The 15,595-nt window shown below is 44.2% G+C and overlaps 1 protein-coding gene and 1 pseudogene across 5 annotated transcripts in view; one reads left to right on the plus strand and one right to left on the minus strand.

Annotated features, from left to right (window-relative positions):
* The window catches only part of kmt2d (lysine (K)-specific methyltransferase 2D), a 42,335-nt gene extending 30,563 nt beyond the window's left edge, over positions 1-11,772 (plus strand). For 2 of the 4 annotated variants that reach the window (XM_046366088.1, XM_046366090.1), the window contains exons 36-50: positions 72-215; positions 491-655; positions 940-1,090; positions 1,337-1,418; positions 2,613-2,788; positions 2,980-3,104; positions 3,361-3,508; positions 3,780-3,916; positions 4,687-6,124; positions 6,363-6,499; positions 6,743-6,873; positions 7,812-8,118; positions 8,315-8,388; positions 8,472-8,580; positions 8,753-11,772. In XM_046366088.1, coding sequence (XP_046222044.1) covers positions 72-215; positions 491-655; positions 940-1,090; positions 1,337-1,418; positions 2,613-2,788; positions 2,980-3,104; positions 3,361-3,508; positions 3,780-3,916; positions 4,687-6,124; positions 6,363-6,499; positions 6,743-6,873; positions 7,812-8,118; positions 8,315-8,388; positions 8,472-8,580; positions 8,753-8,845 — 3,417 coding nt within the window. In that variant the 3' untranslated portion in view covers positions 8,846-11,772. The remainder of the gene's footprint in view (positions 1-71; positions 216-490; positions 656-939; positions 1,091-1,336; positions 1,419-2,612; positions 2,789-2,979; positions 3,105-3,360; positions 3,509-3,779; positions 3,917-4,686; positions 6,125-6,362; positions 6,500-6,742; positions 6,874-7,811; positions 8,119-8,314; positions 8,389-8,471; positions 8,581-8,752) is intronic. The other 2 variants (XM_046366092.1, XM_046366091.1) reach the window with 2 other exon arrangements.
* A 74-nt stretch (positions 11,773-11,846) lies between these two features.
* Positions 11,847-15,595, minus strand: part of LOC124046096 — a 29,706-nt pseudogene continuing 25,957 nt past the window's right edge. Inside the window, exons 9-10 of the transcript XR_006840948.1 lie at positions 15,352-15,482; positions 11,847-15,139 (exon numbers count right to left, since the gene is read on the minus strand). The product of XR_006840948.1 is annotated as an activin receptor type-1B-like (transcript). The remainder of the gene's footprint in view (positions 15,140-15,351; positions 15,483-15,595) is intronic.

Below are 15,595 nucleotides of genomic sequence, written 5' to 3' on the forward strand. Positions count from 1 at the left end.
GTACTAGTCCTCTCAAATGGGGGCGATGGTGCAATTCCTTGCTTCATTGCTTTTGTTGGTCCTCATCACAGGATCTGCAGTCCATCACAAAGAGGGCTCCTGTTGCCAAGGTAAAGCGCACCAACAAGCCTGGAGAACGAGCGCCCCAGTCCCGTAAGAAGAAGAAAGAGGAGGTTGGGAAGAGCACTGAAGCCCTGATGAAACAACTGAAACAGGTAAGAGATGACCTCCAAGGCTTGGTGAATGAATACCGGACCTTTTCTCACCGAAACGTAGTGGGACATTTTAATTGAACGAAAGGGTGTTGATTTTAGTCTATGCTGTATTATTTGCTAACTTTGATTTACATTTTTTTTTTTTTATCATATAAACGCTTTCACAAATGCAGTGCATATTTGGTAGGATGCCACTTTTTACAGTAATAGCTAATTTGTCTTTGTTTTGTTTTTTTTGTGACAAAAATGTCAATGTTCTCATTATTTTCATCCAGGGCCTTTCTCTCCTTCCCCTGATGGAGCCCTCCATCACTGCCAGTCTGGACCTGTTCGCCCCCTTCGGCAGCAGCCCAGCCGACGGCAAGGCCCAGCTCAAGGGCTCCTTTGGAAATGCAGTACTGGACAACATCCCGGACTACTACTCTCAGCTTCTCACCAAGGTAACTGTCTTGTGTACAGACTTACTGTGGTGGTCCAGATTTCCAGCTGCATATTGTTCTCGATGCAGGAGTAACAGTGTCTCTATGTTCTCGTCTTTTATTTATGTGTATTCACCCTCCCAGTAGTTTTAACAAGATGTTCATATTTGTAGCTTTTGAAGCGCTTTCTTTCTGTTATGAAAAGTGCTATAGAAGTTTAAATTATTATCGTTATTCTATAACAACAATCACTTTTATTGTTCTCAATTATCCCACTGTTTAACCACGGCACCCTGTATCCTTAGAGTAACCTCAGTAATCCACCACCAACACCCCCGTCCTCCCTGCCCCCCACACCACCCCCCTCGGTACAGCACAAGATGCTCAATGGGACGACTGCTGTGGAGGAGCTGACTGAGGTACAGAAGGAGACCGAGACCACAGAGGACACTATGGGTAAGACAAAGTTTTTATAAAAAATAAATGGAAATAAAGCTATTTTGTGTTAAGGTCGTTCTTTTAAATAAAGACTCACTTCGTCTCACTTCCAAGCCTGTATGTTTTGTCATCCAAAACCCCTTAGTAATTTCATGGTCTTTGTTCCTATCCGGCTTGAATGTAAGAGTTTTGTACAGTGCAATCAGATTTGATGAGCAGCTGAACAGTCTGTTAATGGCATCTCTCGCTACAATGTGTCTGCAGATTCTGTCACTGAAGAGGTGAAGAGTATGGATATCCTTGCAGCGCTCCCCACCCCTCCTCACAACCAGAACGAGGACATCCGGTATGATATGCAGGGCCTAAATAAATGTTCACCTGTCCTTTTTAAGGGCGGGAGGTTACCGTGGTAATGTGGCTGTCATGTTTGTGCCTATGAGATTGAGTCTGACTAGTAGCCCTGTCATCTTCTCTTCCCTGACAGTTGAAACACAAACATTGATAAAACAACCTAGCTTGTGAACCGAAACCCAACGACAAAGTCGCACTTTAGTAGACTTTTGTTTCAAGTAAATTAGACCAACTTTTATGCCAGCCAAACAGTGTTGCAGCGCGAGGTGGGACAGGCTATAGGATTCGTAGGTCTTTGACTTTAATGTGATGAATTTGCCAGCTATCAAACAAGAAACAGCCAATGCAGCACTTAATTTAGCTTTTTATGTGGTCATACTTGACCTATTTGTATTAACAAATGCAAGTGAAATGCTGACACCTTGGAGAGCCCTGACCCCTTTACCCGCCAATGCCAAAATTGACCCACATCTGGCGGGTGGCGGGGTGTTCATTTTAGGCCCTGGTGGTATGATATGTCACCTTTCCTAATCCTATGTTAGGGATGGGCACAGTCAGTCAAAAGGACGTTCGCATTCGAAATACTTGCGTGAGCATTCATTTCATTTGTTGAAAGAAATTCATAGCCTTTTCATTGTTAAAACAGGCCGTTGTCTCAGTTAAATAAAATGATCTGTGACGTTGCTACACACAAGGATATACCATGGTTTGAAATCCTTCATTTAATAAAAATCAACTTTTGACTTAATGACGTTGTTGTGGACGAGGATGGGGAGCGCAGCAAAATAGCCTCGACTAGCCTAGCTAGCGAACGTCTGGCTATCTTAGCTAGCTTCTTTACATTGATTTGATGCAGTAAAGACAGGCACTGCCAAATGGGATGATGGCATTTACATTTGTCTGACTAGCGCTTGTAGGTGGCTACTTTTTTCCTCTCTTCCCCCGTTGGGATCACATTGTTGTTACTGTTTTGAGCTTTTCCTCAATAGTTTGAGGAGAACCATTCTCTTTCTCTCCGGAGTAGCTGCCTCTGGCGTGTATAGTATCCGCCCGTCCCATACACAGTGTGGCCTTGACCGACCGTGTTTTCCAGGATGGAGAGCATATGTTTTGCTCTCTATACTGAAAGAACTACTCCGATAATAATGAGTAGTTGATTGCGAACGTTACCTTTACTTATATCTTTCAGGATGGAGAGTGACGAGGACAGTGACGCTCCAGACAGTATCGTCCCAGCGTCCTCTCCTGAGAGTGACCTAGGCGACGAGGTGCCACGCTTCCCTAGCCTCCGAGAACCCAAAGAGGAGGAGATGGAGAGAACCATATCCCCTATCATACCACTCATCACCTGCACTGCCATCCCAGGTATGTCCACTACACAAGCTTCTGATGTCATAAATAATATAGGCCACTTATTGACAATGTACTTATTGTAAGTGGCTCTTGAGTGTCTTAAGAGCATTGCTAAATTGCTAAAATATTTCAAAATGCAAGCAGGTCCAAATAATTGGACTTGCCAGTCCACGTCATGTATATTTTTTCTTCCCCTTGTCCAGTGTTCCCAGAAAACAAGCCGTTTGAAGCAGCGGCCGACAAGTTGGCGTCTACAACCAACCCCTGGGACAAAGCCAAGAGCAACGAGGTGGCTGTGACCTTCACACTGACCTCCGCAGCAGCCAAGGTTACTGAGCTTAATCCTCTTCCGTCCCTCTACACCCCTTTTCTGACCCCCTATCATTTTCACTTCAACTCATCTCCTATCTAGCCTGGTCCCAGATCAGTTTGTGCTGTCTATACAGATATGGGTTGAAACCGATATGGGACCAGGATACCTCCTCCTATCTGAACTAAACCATGAACTGTTTGTTGTGGGAAGAAAACGACAACAATTTGGCTAGTTATGATCTTGATGGATGGGTGGGTTGGTACTTCTCCAGAATCTGAACCATGTAATGGTGGCTGTGGCTCAGCTCCTCCACATGCGGATGCCTGGTTCCTATGAGGTGGCTTTCTCTCCCAGCCCGAGCAGAGCAGGAGCCTCAGGACCAGGGAAAAGCCCCGAACAACCAGGTACTGGATCGCCAGGTGATTTCTATTACATTTCTCCTCACAGTCAAGTCCCAAATAGAATGTAGCTACCTACTAAATAGTGATTTAACCAGAAACTTAAGATTTAGGGAAGAGGATAAGTTGATCCTAGATTTATGCCTAAGCTTAACGTTTCTCTAGGTTGAACCCCCCCCCCCCATCTTAAATTCTTAGAAAAAAAATAATAATAATAATTGGTGAAACAGGAAAGAAAATGGTCAGATATATTGAAGAAACCAATCATCTAATTAGGAAACTCTCCCTTCAGGTGCTCTGTGTGTGAAGGCTGGTGGTATAGATGGTAGTTCAGCCAGCCAGGATGCAGAGTGGCTCAGACAGTTTGATGTTTCTCTGCCAGGCTGTACTCTGAAGAAACAGGTGGACATCCTCTCACTCATCAAACAGGTAGGCCACATTCTCGCTCTTTCAGGGATGTGAATATCCCTTATTAATCAGAAAGTTCCTTTTCTGATATTCCTCCAATAGACAGGCCTGTTCCTCAGCCAAAACATCCCTGAACAGCATTGCTCCAGACTGGCAAACCCAAAATGTATGGCAATCAATGGATTAGGTTGAACATCAAAATATGGTGAATCATGCTTTCTTGCTTGGGACATGTTAAAGGAAACAACGTATTTACTGAATGCAATATCAGTAGTGTACTACATGCAGCTCCTAATAAAGCACTGTGAATGACTTTATTGAGCTCATTACACACACAAAAAAGGTGACGCCCGTGGGGGAAAAAAATTGGTGTGCGATCAAATCATGGGCTGGACTTTATTGCACAAGTGCCACCAGGGTAAAATGTTTGTTTGGAGGCCTGCTGTACAGTCTCCCTATGATACAACCCTATATATTTATTAGGGGTGTAACGATTCACCGATACGGAAATCCAAAGTTGTGCTATATATCCATTGGCTATGTCATAGATCATGGCCGTCCCCTTGTAATCTGATGGTGGTAGATGCCTAATCTCCCTTATGGCTCAAATCAGGTGCCTACATATAGTGTACACCATAGACATACTTAATTTACACACACAGATTGCTTTGAGTGTCTGGAAATGGAGCTATATAAATCATATACATTAGTCAGGTCAGCTACAGACCTTTGCATATGGCCTTTTTTGTCAAATGTCAGGAGATTCTTCAACATGTTCATTTCTCTCTCAGGAGTTCCCCGAACAGGAGGACAAACCGGTTCAGCACTGTTACACCACCAACGTGTCTGACCTGGATGTCCGTCATCTCCCCGTCATCCCTGTCCAGGATTCCCCGCCCTCCTCTCCCTCTCCTCCTCCTGCTCCTCCTAGTGAACCTGAGCCTCCCACACAGCCAGCTTCCCCCTCCCAGCCAGCCTCTCCCTCTCAGCTAGCCTTTCCCTCTCAGCTAGCCTTTCCCTCTCAGCTAGCCTTTCCCTCTCAGCTAGCCTTTCCCTTTCAAGTTCCCTCCAGCCCTGCTCAGACCACCGTTCAGGTCAAAACGGAGCCTGCCACTGTTCAGATCAAAACGGAGCCTGAGGCTGAGGAGGCCATCCTTCCCCCTCCTGACCCTGTCCTTGTCCCCAACTCTGACCCTGGTGCTGACACTAAGGCTCCTGTTCTTGACTCTGCTGAGGCTCCTGCTGCTCAGGCGGACTATGATGCCACGACGGCTGACCAGCCAGCCCCCCATCCCCAGGACACCCCCACCTCCCCCAAGGTGAAGCACCGCAGCAGGCCCCTCTCCCCCGACCCTGAGGAGATGGTGGTCCGGCCCAAGGTGAAGAAGTGGAAGGGCCTCCGCTGGAAACGTCTCCAGATCGTCATCACCATCCGTAAAGGAGGTTCCAAGAAGGAGAGCAGCCGCGGGGTCTCCGAGCTCATGGAGCGTCTCCGCATCACCCTGAGACCTGACAAGCTGCCCCGGGACAAACGCAAGTGCTGCTTCTGCCACGAGGAGGGCGACGGCGCCACGGATGGCCCCGCCAGGCTCCTCAACATCGACGTGGACCTGTGGGTTCATCTCAACTGCGCCCTGTGGAGCACGGAGGTGTACGAGACGCAGGGAGGCGCGCTGATGAACGTTGAAATGGCGTTGAGGCGCGGGCTCCGCACCCGCTGTGCCTGCTGCCAGAAGACGGGCGCCACCAACAGCTGCAACCGCCTACGCTGCCCCAACGTCTACCACTTCGCCTGCGGCATCCAGGCCCGCTGCATGTTCTTCAGGGACAAGACCATGCTGTGCACCCAACACAAACTGAAAGGGCCCAGCGAGGAGGAGCTGACGGGCTTCTCCGTGTTCCGCCGGGTCTACATCGAGAGAGACGAGGTCAAGCAGATCGCCAGCATCTTACAACGCGGCGACCGCATCCACCTGTTCCGCGTAGGCGGCCTCATCTTCCACGCCGTGGGCCAGCTGCTGCCATCTCAGATGCAAGCCTTCCATTCCCCGACCGCAATCTTCCCCGTGGGCTACGAGGCTACCAGGATCTACTGGAGCACGCGGGTGCCTAACCGCCGGTGTCGGTATCGTTGTCGTATCAGCGAGACGGAGGGAAGGCCGCTGTTCGAGGTACGGGTGCTGGAGCATGGACAGGAGGACCTGCACTACCGCGACACCAGCCCAGAAGGTACGTTCTCTGTCCCCACACCCAGAGCCTGTTCAGACTGCCTCTGTTGAAATGTCCAATCACAGAACTGACCACAGTTTGGGTTAATTTGTCTAAATTGCCATTGATTTGGAATTGAGTTGCCATTTTTTTGGGGTAATTGCATCATTGCACCATTGCAACACAACCATGTCCGTAATTAAAATGGAATTGACTCTGGTCTGTGACCATGTCCTGTGTTGTTCTGCCTTCCCTCTAGGTATCTGGGACAGAGTGGTTAAGTCTGTAGCTAAGCTGAGAGAAGAGTCTGCCATGCTGAAGCTTTTCACTGACCATGTGAAGGGAGAGGACATGTACGGCCTCACGGTCCACGCCGTTCTGCGCATCACTGAGTCGGTAAGAAGTCCTTTCCCGAAATCAGAATCACCATTTGGCTTTTCCCTCCTCTGCTCTCATTGCTTCCATGACACCAAGTCCTGTGTCTCCAATAGCACACACTATTGCCCATTCGGTGCCCTACTTTGCACTACAGCTCTGGTTAAAAGGAGTGCACCGCAGAGGGAATAGGGTGCCATTGGAGGTTTGGATCATGCTTTTTCATCCTTGACTTCACTAACATCCTTTGTGTTACGTTATTAGTTGCCTGGAGTGGAGAGCTGCCAGGACTATGTGTTCCGATACGGTCGCCACCCTCTGATGGAGCTGCCGCTCATGATCAACCCCACCGGCTGCGCCCGCTCCGAGCCCAAGGTCCTCACACACTGCAAGAGGTAAGACTGCAGTATAGTCCTCCATGTAGATGACATAGATATGATATGCTGTAGCGATTAACTTTAGTCTGATCAAGATCCTCACACACGGCAAGAGGTAAGACTGCAGTATAGTCTTCCAAATAGATTTATAGTTATAGAAAATAGTAATAAATAGTATACTAGTATAGAAGATATAGGTGATCTAGATATCGATACGCAGTGGTTGTCAACTGGTATTGCACTTGGGACCCAAATAAGACCAGATTGTCTCAGTCGCAACTCAATAATTGCATTTCAATTTTTTGGGGCCAAAATGGCCCATTGGGAAGCAGCAACTTCTTTGAATGCTGTATTGATAGTAAATGTAGCAATTTATGTGACAAGAGAACAACATTCCCACCTTTTCCATTGACAATAATCCATTTAGCCTGTATTCCTGATGACACATTTTAGTTAGCTGACTGGTTTGAGACCACAACATCAACCAAATCTGCTGCTAATAGCTCTATATAGAAAATTCTAGATAATTGAAGAAATTGTTTATTTCAATTATTCCAAAATGTTCATTATCATTTCTATACACGTTCTATCTGGCTTCAGTAGTGTAAGTTCAGACTGGAGTAGTTTTTATCCACCACCAAAAAATATACATCCTAAAATATTTATTTTACTCAGACACCAGCAACCCATTTGAAATAGATAAGTGGTGTAGAGAAACTTGCTGTGTGGTCTGTTAGTAGTTTATAAAGTTGTTAGTTCGGGCCCATTCTGATTGGTCAAAAAGTGTGTTCACTGCATTAAACACAATAATGAGGGCGCTCTCCCTCACTGTTGACCTAAATGTCCTAAAAAAAGAAGTTTAAAAAAGTGTTTCATCGAATGTTCTAATGAGGAGTGATACTGAAACATTTCTAAACTGAATGACATGATGACTGTGCAGACTGACTCTGATCTAGTTCTGTGTCTCTCTCTCTTAGGCCTCACACCCTGAACAGTACGTCCATGTCCAAGGCCTACCAGAGCACCTTCACCGGCGAGATCAACACCCCCTACAGCAAGCAGTTTGTCCACTCCAAGTCCTCCCAGTACCGGCGCCTGAAGACCGAGTGGAAGAACAACGTCTACCTGGCCCGGTCTCAGATCCAGGGCCTGGGGCTATACGCTGCCAAGGACCTGGACAAACACACCATGGTCATCGAGTATATAGGAACCATCATCCGCAACGAGGTGGCCAACCGCCGCGAGAAGATCTACGAGGAACAGGTGGGTGGCTCGAGTAGTAAGTCTTTTGTCTGTTTAGTTCCCCTCCAGGCATAACTGTGATTTGAATTGTTGATTTTACACAAAAACTTAACCAAAGGGTGAAAAGACCGATATAGGTTGTAATATTTGTTCATAGTCAGTGTCAGTGGATTGGAGTGTTTTAGAATGACCTCTCTTCCTGCTTGTTTTCTTCTAGAACCGTGGGATCTACATGTTCCGCACCAACAACGAGCATGTGATCGATGCCACTCTGACTGGCGGCCCAGCTCGGTAGGTGTTGGACGTGTACTTACTTTCTCTTTTTTCCCCCTATTGTGTTTGTCCCGGTCTCACCCTCCTGTTTTCCTCTTCAGCTATGTCAACCACTCCTGTGCCCCCAACTGTGTTGCCGAGGTGGTGACGTTTGACAAAGAGGACAAGATCATCATTATCTCCAGTCGCCGGATCCCCAAGGGAGAAGAGGTGAGACCACAGAGAACCCTGGTCAATATACAGCTTCCTTCACCAATTTAAATGCCCTAAACTGTCTCTTTGGGGGTCTTGGTTGTGTTACAGTAAAGCAGTGTGACTACTGTTGATGTAATAGTGATATTACAGCACAGTGTTGTTGTTGACCTTCTGTCTCTTCTCCTAGCTGACGTACGACTATCAGTTTGACTTTGAGGACGATCAGCACAAGATCCCTTGCCACTGCGGAGCCTGGAATTGCCGAAAGTGGATGAACTAAACGAACAGGGAAAAACAGAGAGGAGAGAGAGGGGGGAGTCCCTTCTTTCTCCTGGGTGCCAGAACAGAACACTCCTGCTGCGCCAAAGCCTATAGTCTTTAGAACTACTTACCCAGTTCATAAGCTGACGAACGAGGAGGGAAATCTAACCTCCAAATCAATAAGACGAAGACGTTTGCATTCACACCTGTAGCCAAAGGTTTGAAGAGCATTACTGATTCTAAACGCAAACAAACCCACCTCTATTGACATCCAGCCGAATGGTGGGACAATCTCTTTGTGGATGAACTGTGTCCTCTGCCAAAAGCAACTCTTTCCTCTACCTACCTACCGCTCCCCCCTTCAACAACTATGGCTGGAATACAATCTTCTAAACCTACCAAATGTTCTGATTCTATGTGATATCAATACTCTCTTAGGACAGATCTCACCTAGAGCTTTGAAGAAAGAAGCCATTTTAAGTACTAAGAACAAACGAATGCATTTTTTTTTTAGGGTCTTACCTATCCTATTCTTCTCCCCCTGCACTCCCCCTCTTCCTAACCTAACCCTTAAGGAAAAGACACTCTCCCGTTGTCATTGGTGGGGATTGACTCCCCAACGTGGATATTATTGGCTAGCTAGACAATCCTGAAGACAGTGGCTCTGAGTTTGTATAGAAGAACTATGTATCGCTGATGGAGACGGGAGTAGAAAGATGTCTGATACAATAAAAGTTGACCTCTAGAGGCACCAGACATAAAGGTTTCATTGGCCTGACTGACTAAAGGAGTTTATAAAAAGGTGGGTTAGTTGGACCCCCAGTCTACCTCATTGATCTAGTGGGAGTGACTGCTTACTTTGTGTAAAAACTGCTACTGTGGAAAAGGGGGAAGAAAGGGGTCGGTGGGAATGTTTTCATTAGGCTAATAATATAGCCTTCTCGGACAAGCAGGGAAACTTAACTAGCAGCCGGTTTGCTCTATTCTATGCTGATTTTACAATAATGAGCCAACAATATTACTCCTCATTAATTATCTATACAGACGGAATAAATTATATGATCATTTTTTTTAAAGATATCCCATTAAGATCAATCACAAGCTTAACAGGTATCACGAGATGACTCCTGATCATCCTGGATTTCATGTTGCCCTTCTCTGCATATAACACATTTAGATATGCTTTTTAGTTGACTGAATGCGCAGTAACATCTAACCTTGCGTTCTGGGGGACTGAGCGAGGGATTGGTGCGTCAACGCGTAAAGCGAAGCAGGATCACTGCGCTAATTTAGTAAGTCGTCTTTGGCAAGACGATCAAGTTAAACTAATGAGTGCGAGAAGTGTAACGTACGCTTGCTGCTTTATTCCTTCTGGTCACACGTTAAGCAGAAAGCTTGCGGGTAATAATGCAAGACTACTATCCCGTTTGTGTTCCACCTTTTAGTCCTTGAAATCCCATCTGCATTTTTTATATTTTATTTTCGCGAATGACGTCAACCATGAATCTAGCATCTTCCTCTCTATATCATGTTAGTGGACTGTTGTAAACTTTTTTACTGTAGTGAGTCTCTCTGCCTGGCCCTGCCTGTCTAACCACACCACAGCTAGGTGTGTTTCTAAAGATCCCTGTGTTGTGGTTTTCTAGTGGTAGTACGGTCTTTTCTATACTGGAGTCTAATCAAGGGCAGGGGAAGACTTGTCAAAAACAAACAAAAAAAAGGGCATTTTTCTTTTTTAAATGAAATGAATAACAAAGTAGATCTAAGGGGAGAGTTCTGAAGTCTCCATGGTGATGTCCCCTCTACCCTGACCTAAAACCTCACGTAAGAAAAATGCAAAAGTGTACAAACTGTATATATATTCTATAGGGGGGCAACAAACTCTTTATCCAACCCCTTTTTAATCAATAAAAATCTAAAATTGTAGAGAAATAAAATTGATGAAAGAAATCAACCACTGGATATCATTTTATCAAAGATTATGCTGTGTGTGTGTGTGTGTGTGTGTATATATATATAAATATATGTAAAATGGAGTGTTTTTGCATTTACCTGTTTTTCTATTAGCATTTTTTGCTATAAGCTTTCAAAGACAGTTTGTTAAAATAGGTATGTGAAGATGTCAGGTCTTTACTTGGATGAGAAGCCAAGAGTGAAAGAATGTTGTAGATGCATAATGGAAAGTTGTCAAGATTATTACAACAATGAATCACTTGAAGGGTGCATAGCATTTGTGTATTTATGTCAAACTGTTAATTTACTTTTAATTTATGCTACTAGTCAATTTTACCAAAACCTCTCGCCCTTGATTGGTCACAATTTGATCATTAGTATACGGAAAATCTTTAACTTCTCCCTGGCTAGGATATTAGTTAAATATGATTGGTGTTTCATCTTCCCTATAGAAGTGAATGTGTTGGTAAACCTTGTGAAAACAGGCTACTCGGTCTGATGTATGTTATGACTAAATATTCAAAGTTAACCCAGTACTTACCTGAGAATAAATTGCACTCAATAGTACTTCTCTAAAAGTGGTAGATATTGGGAAAGTATGAGTCAGTGCTATTTTTCTTGTCCTGTTTATTTGAAGGGAAGACCATTAGACATTTTGCCGCTCACTGGATTTTAGCCTAAGTAACTTCTTCCTACCTTCTATCATGTTTGAATATCTAATTTAAGTTCTGCATATCTTAAATTAAATAAAGAGCTTGCTAAAAGTTGAACTTTTTTTACCTAACTTTTTAAAAATGTTTTACATCTGTACAGCTGAGCTACTTTAAGGGAATATGAATAATTTTTATTGTATGTGGCATGTTTTGTATGGATATAATTTTGAATTGTACATAGAACGACAGAGGTTTTCTATACAGCCCCCCCCCTCCCCCATCCATTTGTCTCTGCTTTTATTTCTTTTAAAGAAAAAATAAAATGCATTTTTAAATATAATATGGAATCTTATTTTCATTTAAATAAAACATGCGAGTTGAGACTTGCATGCTAAAGTGACTCAGACAGACTAATACAAAACTTGTATTTTAATGTATATCACCTACCATATGTACACATTTTATAACTAGTCCTGAAAAAAGTGTAATTTAACATGGTGTTTGAAATAGGTGTACAGTATGAATAGGACAGTTGATGGTATAACAAAAAAATCCCATGCTAAAACAATGATAGGAATATTTGACATTTGGTTCTCATGACAACCATCTCTTCCTCAAAGCCCTCATGAAATACCAGGATAGATTGACCCCCAAATACTCCATCTGTCATATCCTTGCCAATGTTACAGTAGCAGCAACATACATTTACTGGGGTATACATGCCCCAAATCCAAATGAAAAAAATATTTTTCCCCCTCTGCATTCTATATATTTTACCTCAGTAAAGACAGAGGTCCCAGTGTTGAGACAGCCCCCTTGTTCTGCATACCATCAGAACACATTGGATCCTTTTTCAGAGAGCCCAGTTCCAGTGTTAACAGATAAAGCCTATTCTTCTTGCCCTGTTCAATCAAAAATAAATACACAAAATGGTGAGATGAGCTCATAGTTACATCACAATATCAACTAGCCCAGTGTAAAAGGGAAAATCGATACCTACAATCCAAGAAAAGCCAAGAATAAAACATTTTTTCCTGAGCTCTCTGACTTCTGCATCTCCAAGAAACCAGCTGAAAGTACCATTGAAGATGTCACTGAAGAAAAATCACCACAGTACAGAGATGCCTGTTTTGTATACAAATCAATGTCTTCATCAGTAGTGTCTATAGTAAACCAGTTCTCATTACCATCGTTTATGCCTCTTATAGATACCAGTCACCCTAGTCATACTGTTCTCTGCTACCGCACGGTTGGCAGTACTGGAGCGCTTAAGTCTAATTCCAAAAGGCTCCTTACCCCTACCTACATGTTGGACTGAATTAAAAATAGGCTACATCTTTGACTGGCTTCTTAAATCACATCAAATCTCTAGTCATCAAAAATATCTAATAATACCTTTCCAAAAAAAACATCCCGGCCACATTTCAAAACATAAAACTGGACCAAATCTCAAAATGTGATACGTGTAGGAGTCACATACAAGCAGGCATGAGCGACGTGGGATATTCAAGTAGCAGAATGCAACCCATCTGTTTTAATGCTTGACAAGTCTTAAATGACTAAATGTGAAATGTTGTCCAATCAACTACAAGGTATTCCAGGCTTCTGAAAGCTGTACAGGAACGGCTGTAAGTCTACTCTGCTGATGTACACTGAAGAAAAATATAAAACATGCAACAATTTTACTGAGTTTGTCCATATAAGGACATAAGTCAATTGAAATAGATTCATTGGGCCCTAATCTATGGATTCCACATGACTGGGAATACAGATATGCATCTGTTGTTCACAGATACCTTAAAAATGGTTTAAGTAGGGGAGTGGATCAGAAAATCAGTCAGTGAGGCACACAATTAGTGCTTCTTCACAGAGTTGATCAGGCTGTTGATCGTAGTCCCACTCCTCCAATGGCTGGGTATTGGCGGGAACAGGAACACGCTGTTGTACACGTCGAGCATCCAAACATGTTCAATGGGTGACATGTCCGGTGAGTATGTAGGCCATGGAAGAACTGGGACATTTTCCGCAGTGTACAGATCCTTCCGACATGGGGCTGATCATTACCGTGCTGAAACGGGATGGTGGTGGATGAATGGCACGACAATGGGCCTCAGGATCTCATCACGGTATGTCTGTGCATTCAAATTGACATAAATAAAATGCAATTGTGTTCGTTGTGCCTAGCTTATGCTTGCCCATACCATATCCCCACCATGGGGTTCTCAGTTCACAACGTTGACATCAGCAAACCGCTCGCCCACATGACGCCGTACACAGAGACATCTGCCCAGTACAGATGAAAACGGGATTGATCTGCGAAAATAACACTTTTCGGGCGTGAAGTCGGTTACGATGTCGAACTGTATTGAGGTCAAGACCCCGGCGACGACAAGCACACAGATGAGTTTGCCAGACCATTTGCGCAGAAATTCAGGTTGTGCAAACCCAGTTATCAGCTGTCCGGGTGGCTAATCTCAGACACTCCCACAGGTGAGTGTAACGGGCCTGGGCTGGCGTGTTGACATGTGGTCTGTGATTGTGATGCCAGTTGGACCTACTGCCAAATTCTCTAAAAACATGGGAGATGGTAGAGAACATCAATTCACTTGCAACAGCTCAGGTGGACATTCCTGCAGTCAGCATGTCAATTGCACACTCCTTCAAAACTTGAGACATCAGTGGCATTGTGTTGTGACAAAACTGCACGTTTTAGTGGCCTTTCACAAGGTGCACCTGTGTAATTATCATGCTGTTTAATCAGCTTCTTGATATGCCACATCTGTCAAGTGGATGGATTATCTTGGCAAAGGAAAAATGCTCACTAACAGGTATGTAGACAAATTAGTATGGATCATTTCTGGGATCTTTTATTTCAGCCTAAGAAATATGGGTCCAACATTTTACATGTTGCATTTATATTTTTGTTCAGTGTATATTGTGACATGTCCATAGAAGTGACTTTCCTGCCTAATATGGTTGATTTCATCCTGTACAGATAGTTGAGTGACGACAAGAGAGTCATCTGCTACTCCCACATTCTCCCAAAAGCATTTTTTTTTAAACTTAAAAATGTGGACATGAAACCACATTATGAATATGAGTTTTCAGGACGTAGCTAGTCGTGGCAAAAAAATAAAAAGATGTACAAAATATTACAAACTAAATTCCTGTCACTGTACAATAGTCATATTTACTGCCTCGGAGCACAAAGTAAAACTGAACAGGGAGGTTGGTGGGGATAATAATGGTAGTATCATGTAGTGTGGTGGCCCATAAGAGTGTGTGAAGGAGAGGAGGTTGGGATAACCAGGTAAAGGAGGGAGAAAGAAGAGGAGCGGCAGAGGAGAGATTCTCAGTAGTTATGGCTAATAAGGTGTGGTAGGCCTTGTCACAACTTGAGTGTGGCTTTAAAACTGGCAGGATTTAGTCTCAGTCCTTTCCGTGTTATTTTCCATGAGCCCTGGTCAAAAAGTAGTGCACTAGATAGGGAATAGGGCGCCATTTGATAAACAGCCTGTGTCCATCGTTGTGCGTCTCCAGCGAGCTACGTGGCTCTGCCGACTGTCCGTCCCACTCTTATCTTACATCTTGATGTCCTCCTCAACACTGAGCTGAGAGAGAGTCTTCTTGATGCGTAGAGCCGTGAGGCGGGCCGCTCCGTTAGAGTACCAGCACTCCCTCATGATCTTACCCATCACACGCAGAGACTGGAGGATGAGGGGGGAGGTTAATCAGTCAACACACAATCAACCAAATTGAATAAAGAGTTTAAAAAGTAAAATAAAACTGCAAAAACAATTGTTTACACCATATTTACATTTCAAATGCAGTCAATCACTAATAACTTAGAAAACAAATGCAATGTTTGTCCAGAAAGTCAGTTTTTTTTGTGAGTATTTGTCTCTCTCCCTCTCATTACCTCGTAGCTCTGCCACCAGTTGGGCACGTTAGGCCTCAGCCTCTGGTCACACACCACCTTTCTCATCTCATCTATGGAGGGGTCAGAGGGCACCAGGTCAAAGTAGGGCAGCTGGTAATCCTCGTGGATACCTGGGGGGGGGGGGGCAGGACAGAGGGAGAGCCTGGTCAGTCACATGCTCACGACTAAGAAGATTGTTCTCATAGTAATGTGGTTCTTGACAAGTGAAGGTGTGTTTCAATGA

The sequence above is a fragment of the Oncorhynchus gorbuscha genome, linkage group LG10, assembly GCF_021184085.1.
Source record: "Oncorhynchus gorbuscha isolate QuinsamMale2020 ecotype Even-year linkage group LG10, OgorEven_v1.0, whole genome shotgun sequence".
Classification (NCBI taxonomy): Eukaryota; Metazoa; Chordata; class Actinopteri; order Salmoniformes; family Salmonidae; genus Oncorhynchus; species Oncorhynchus gorbuscha.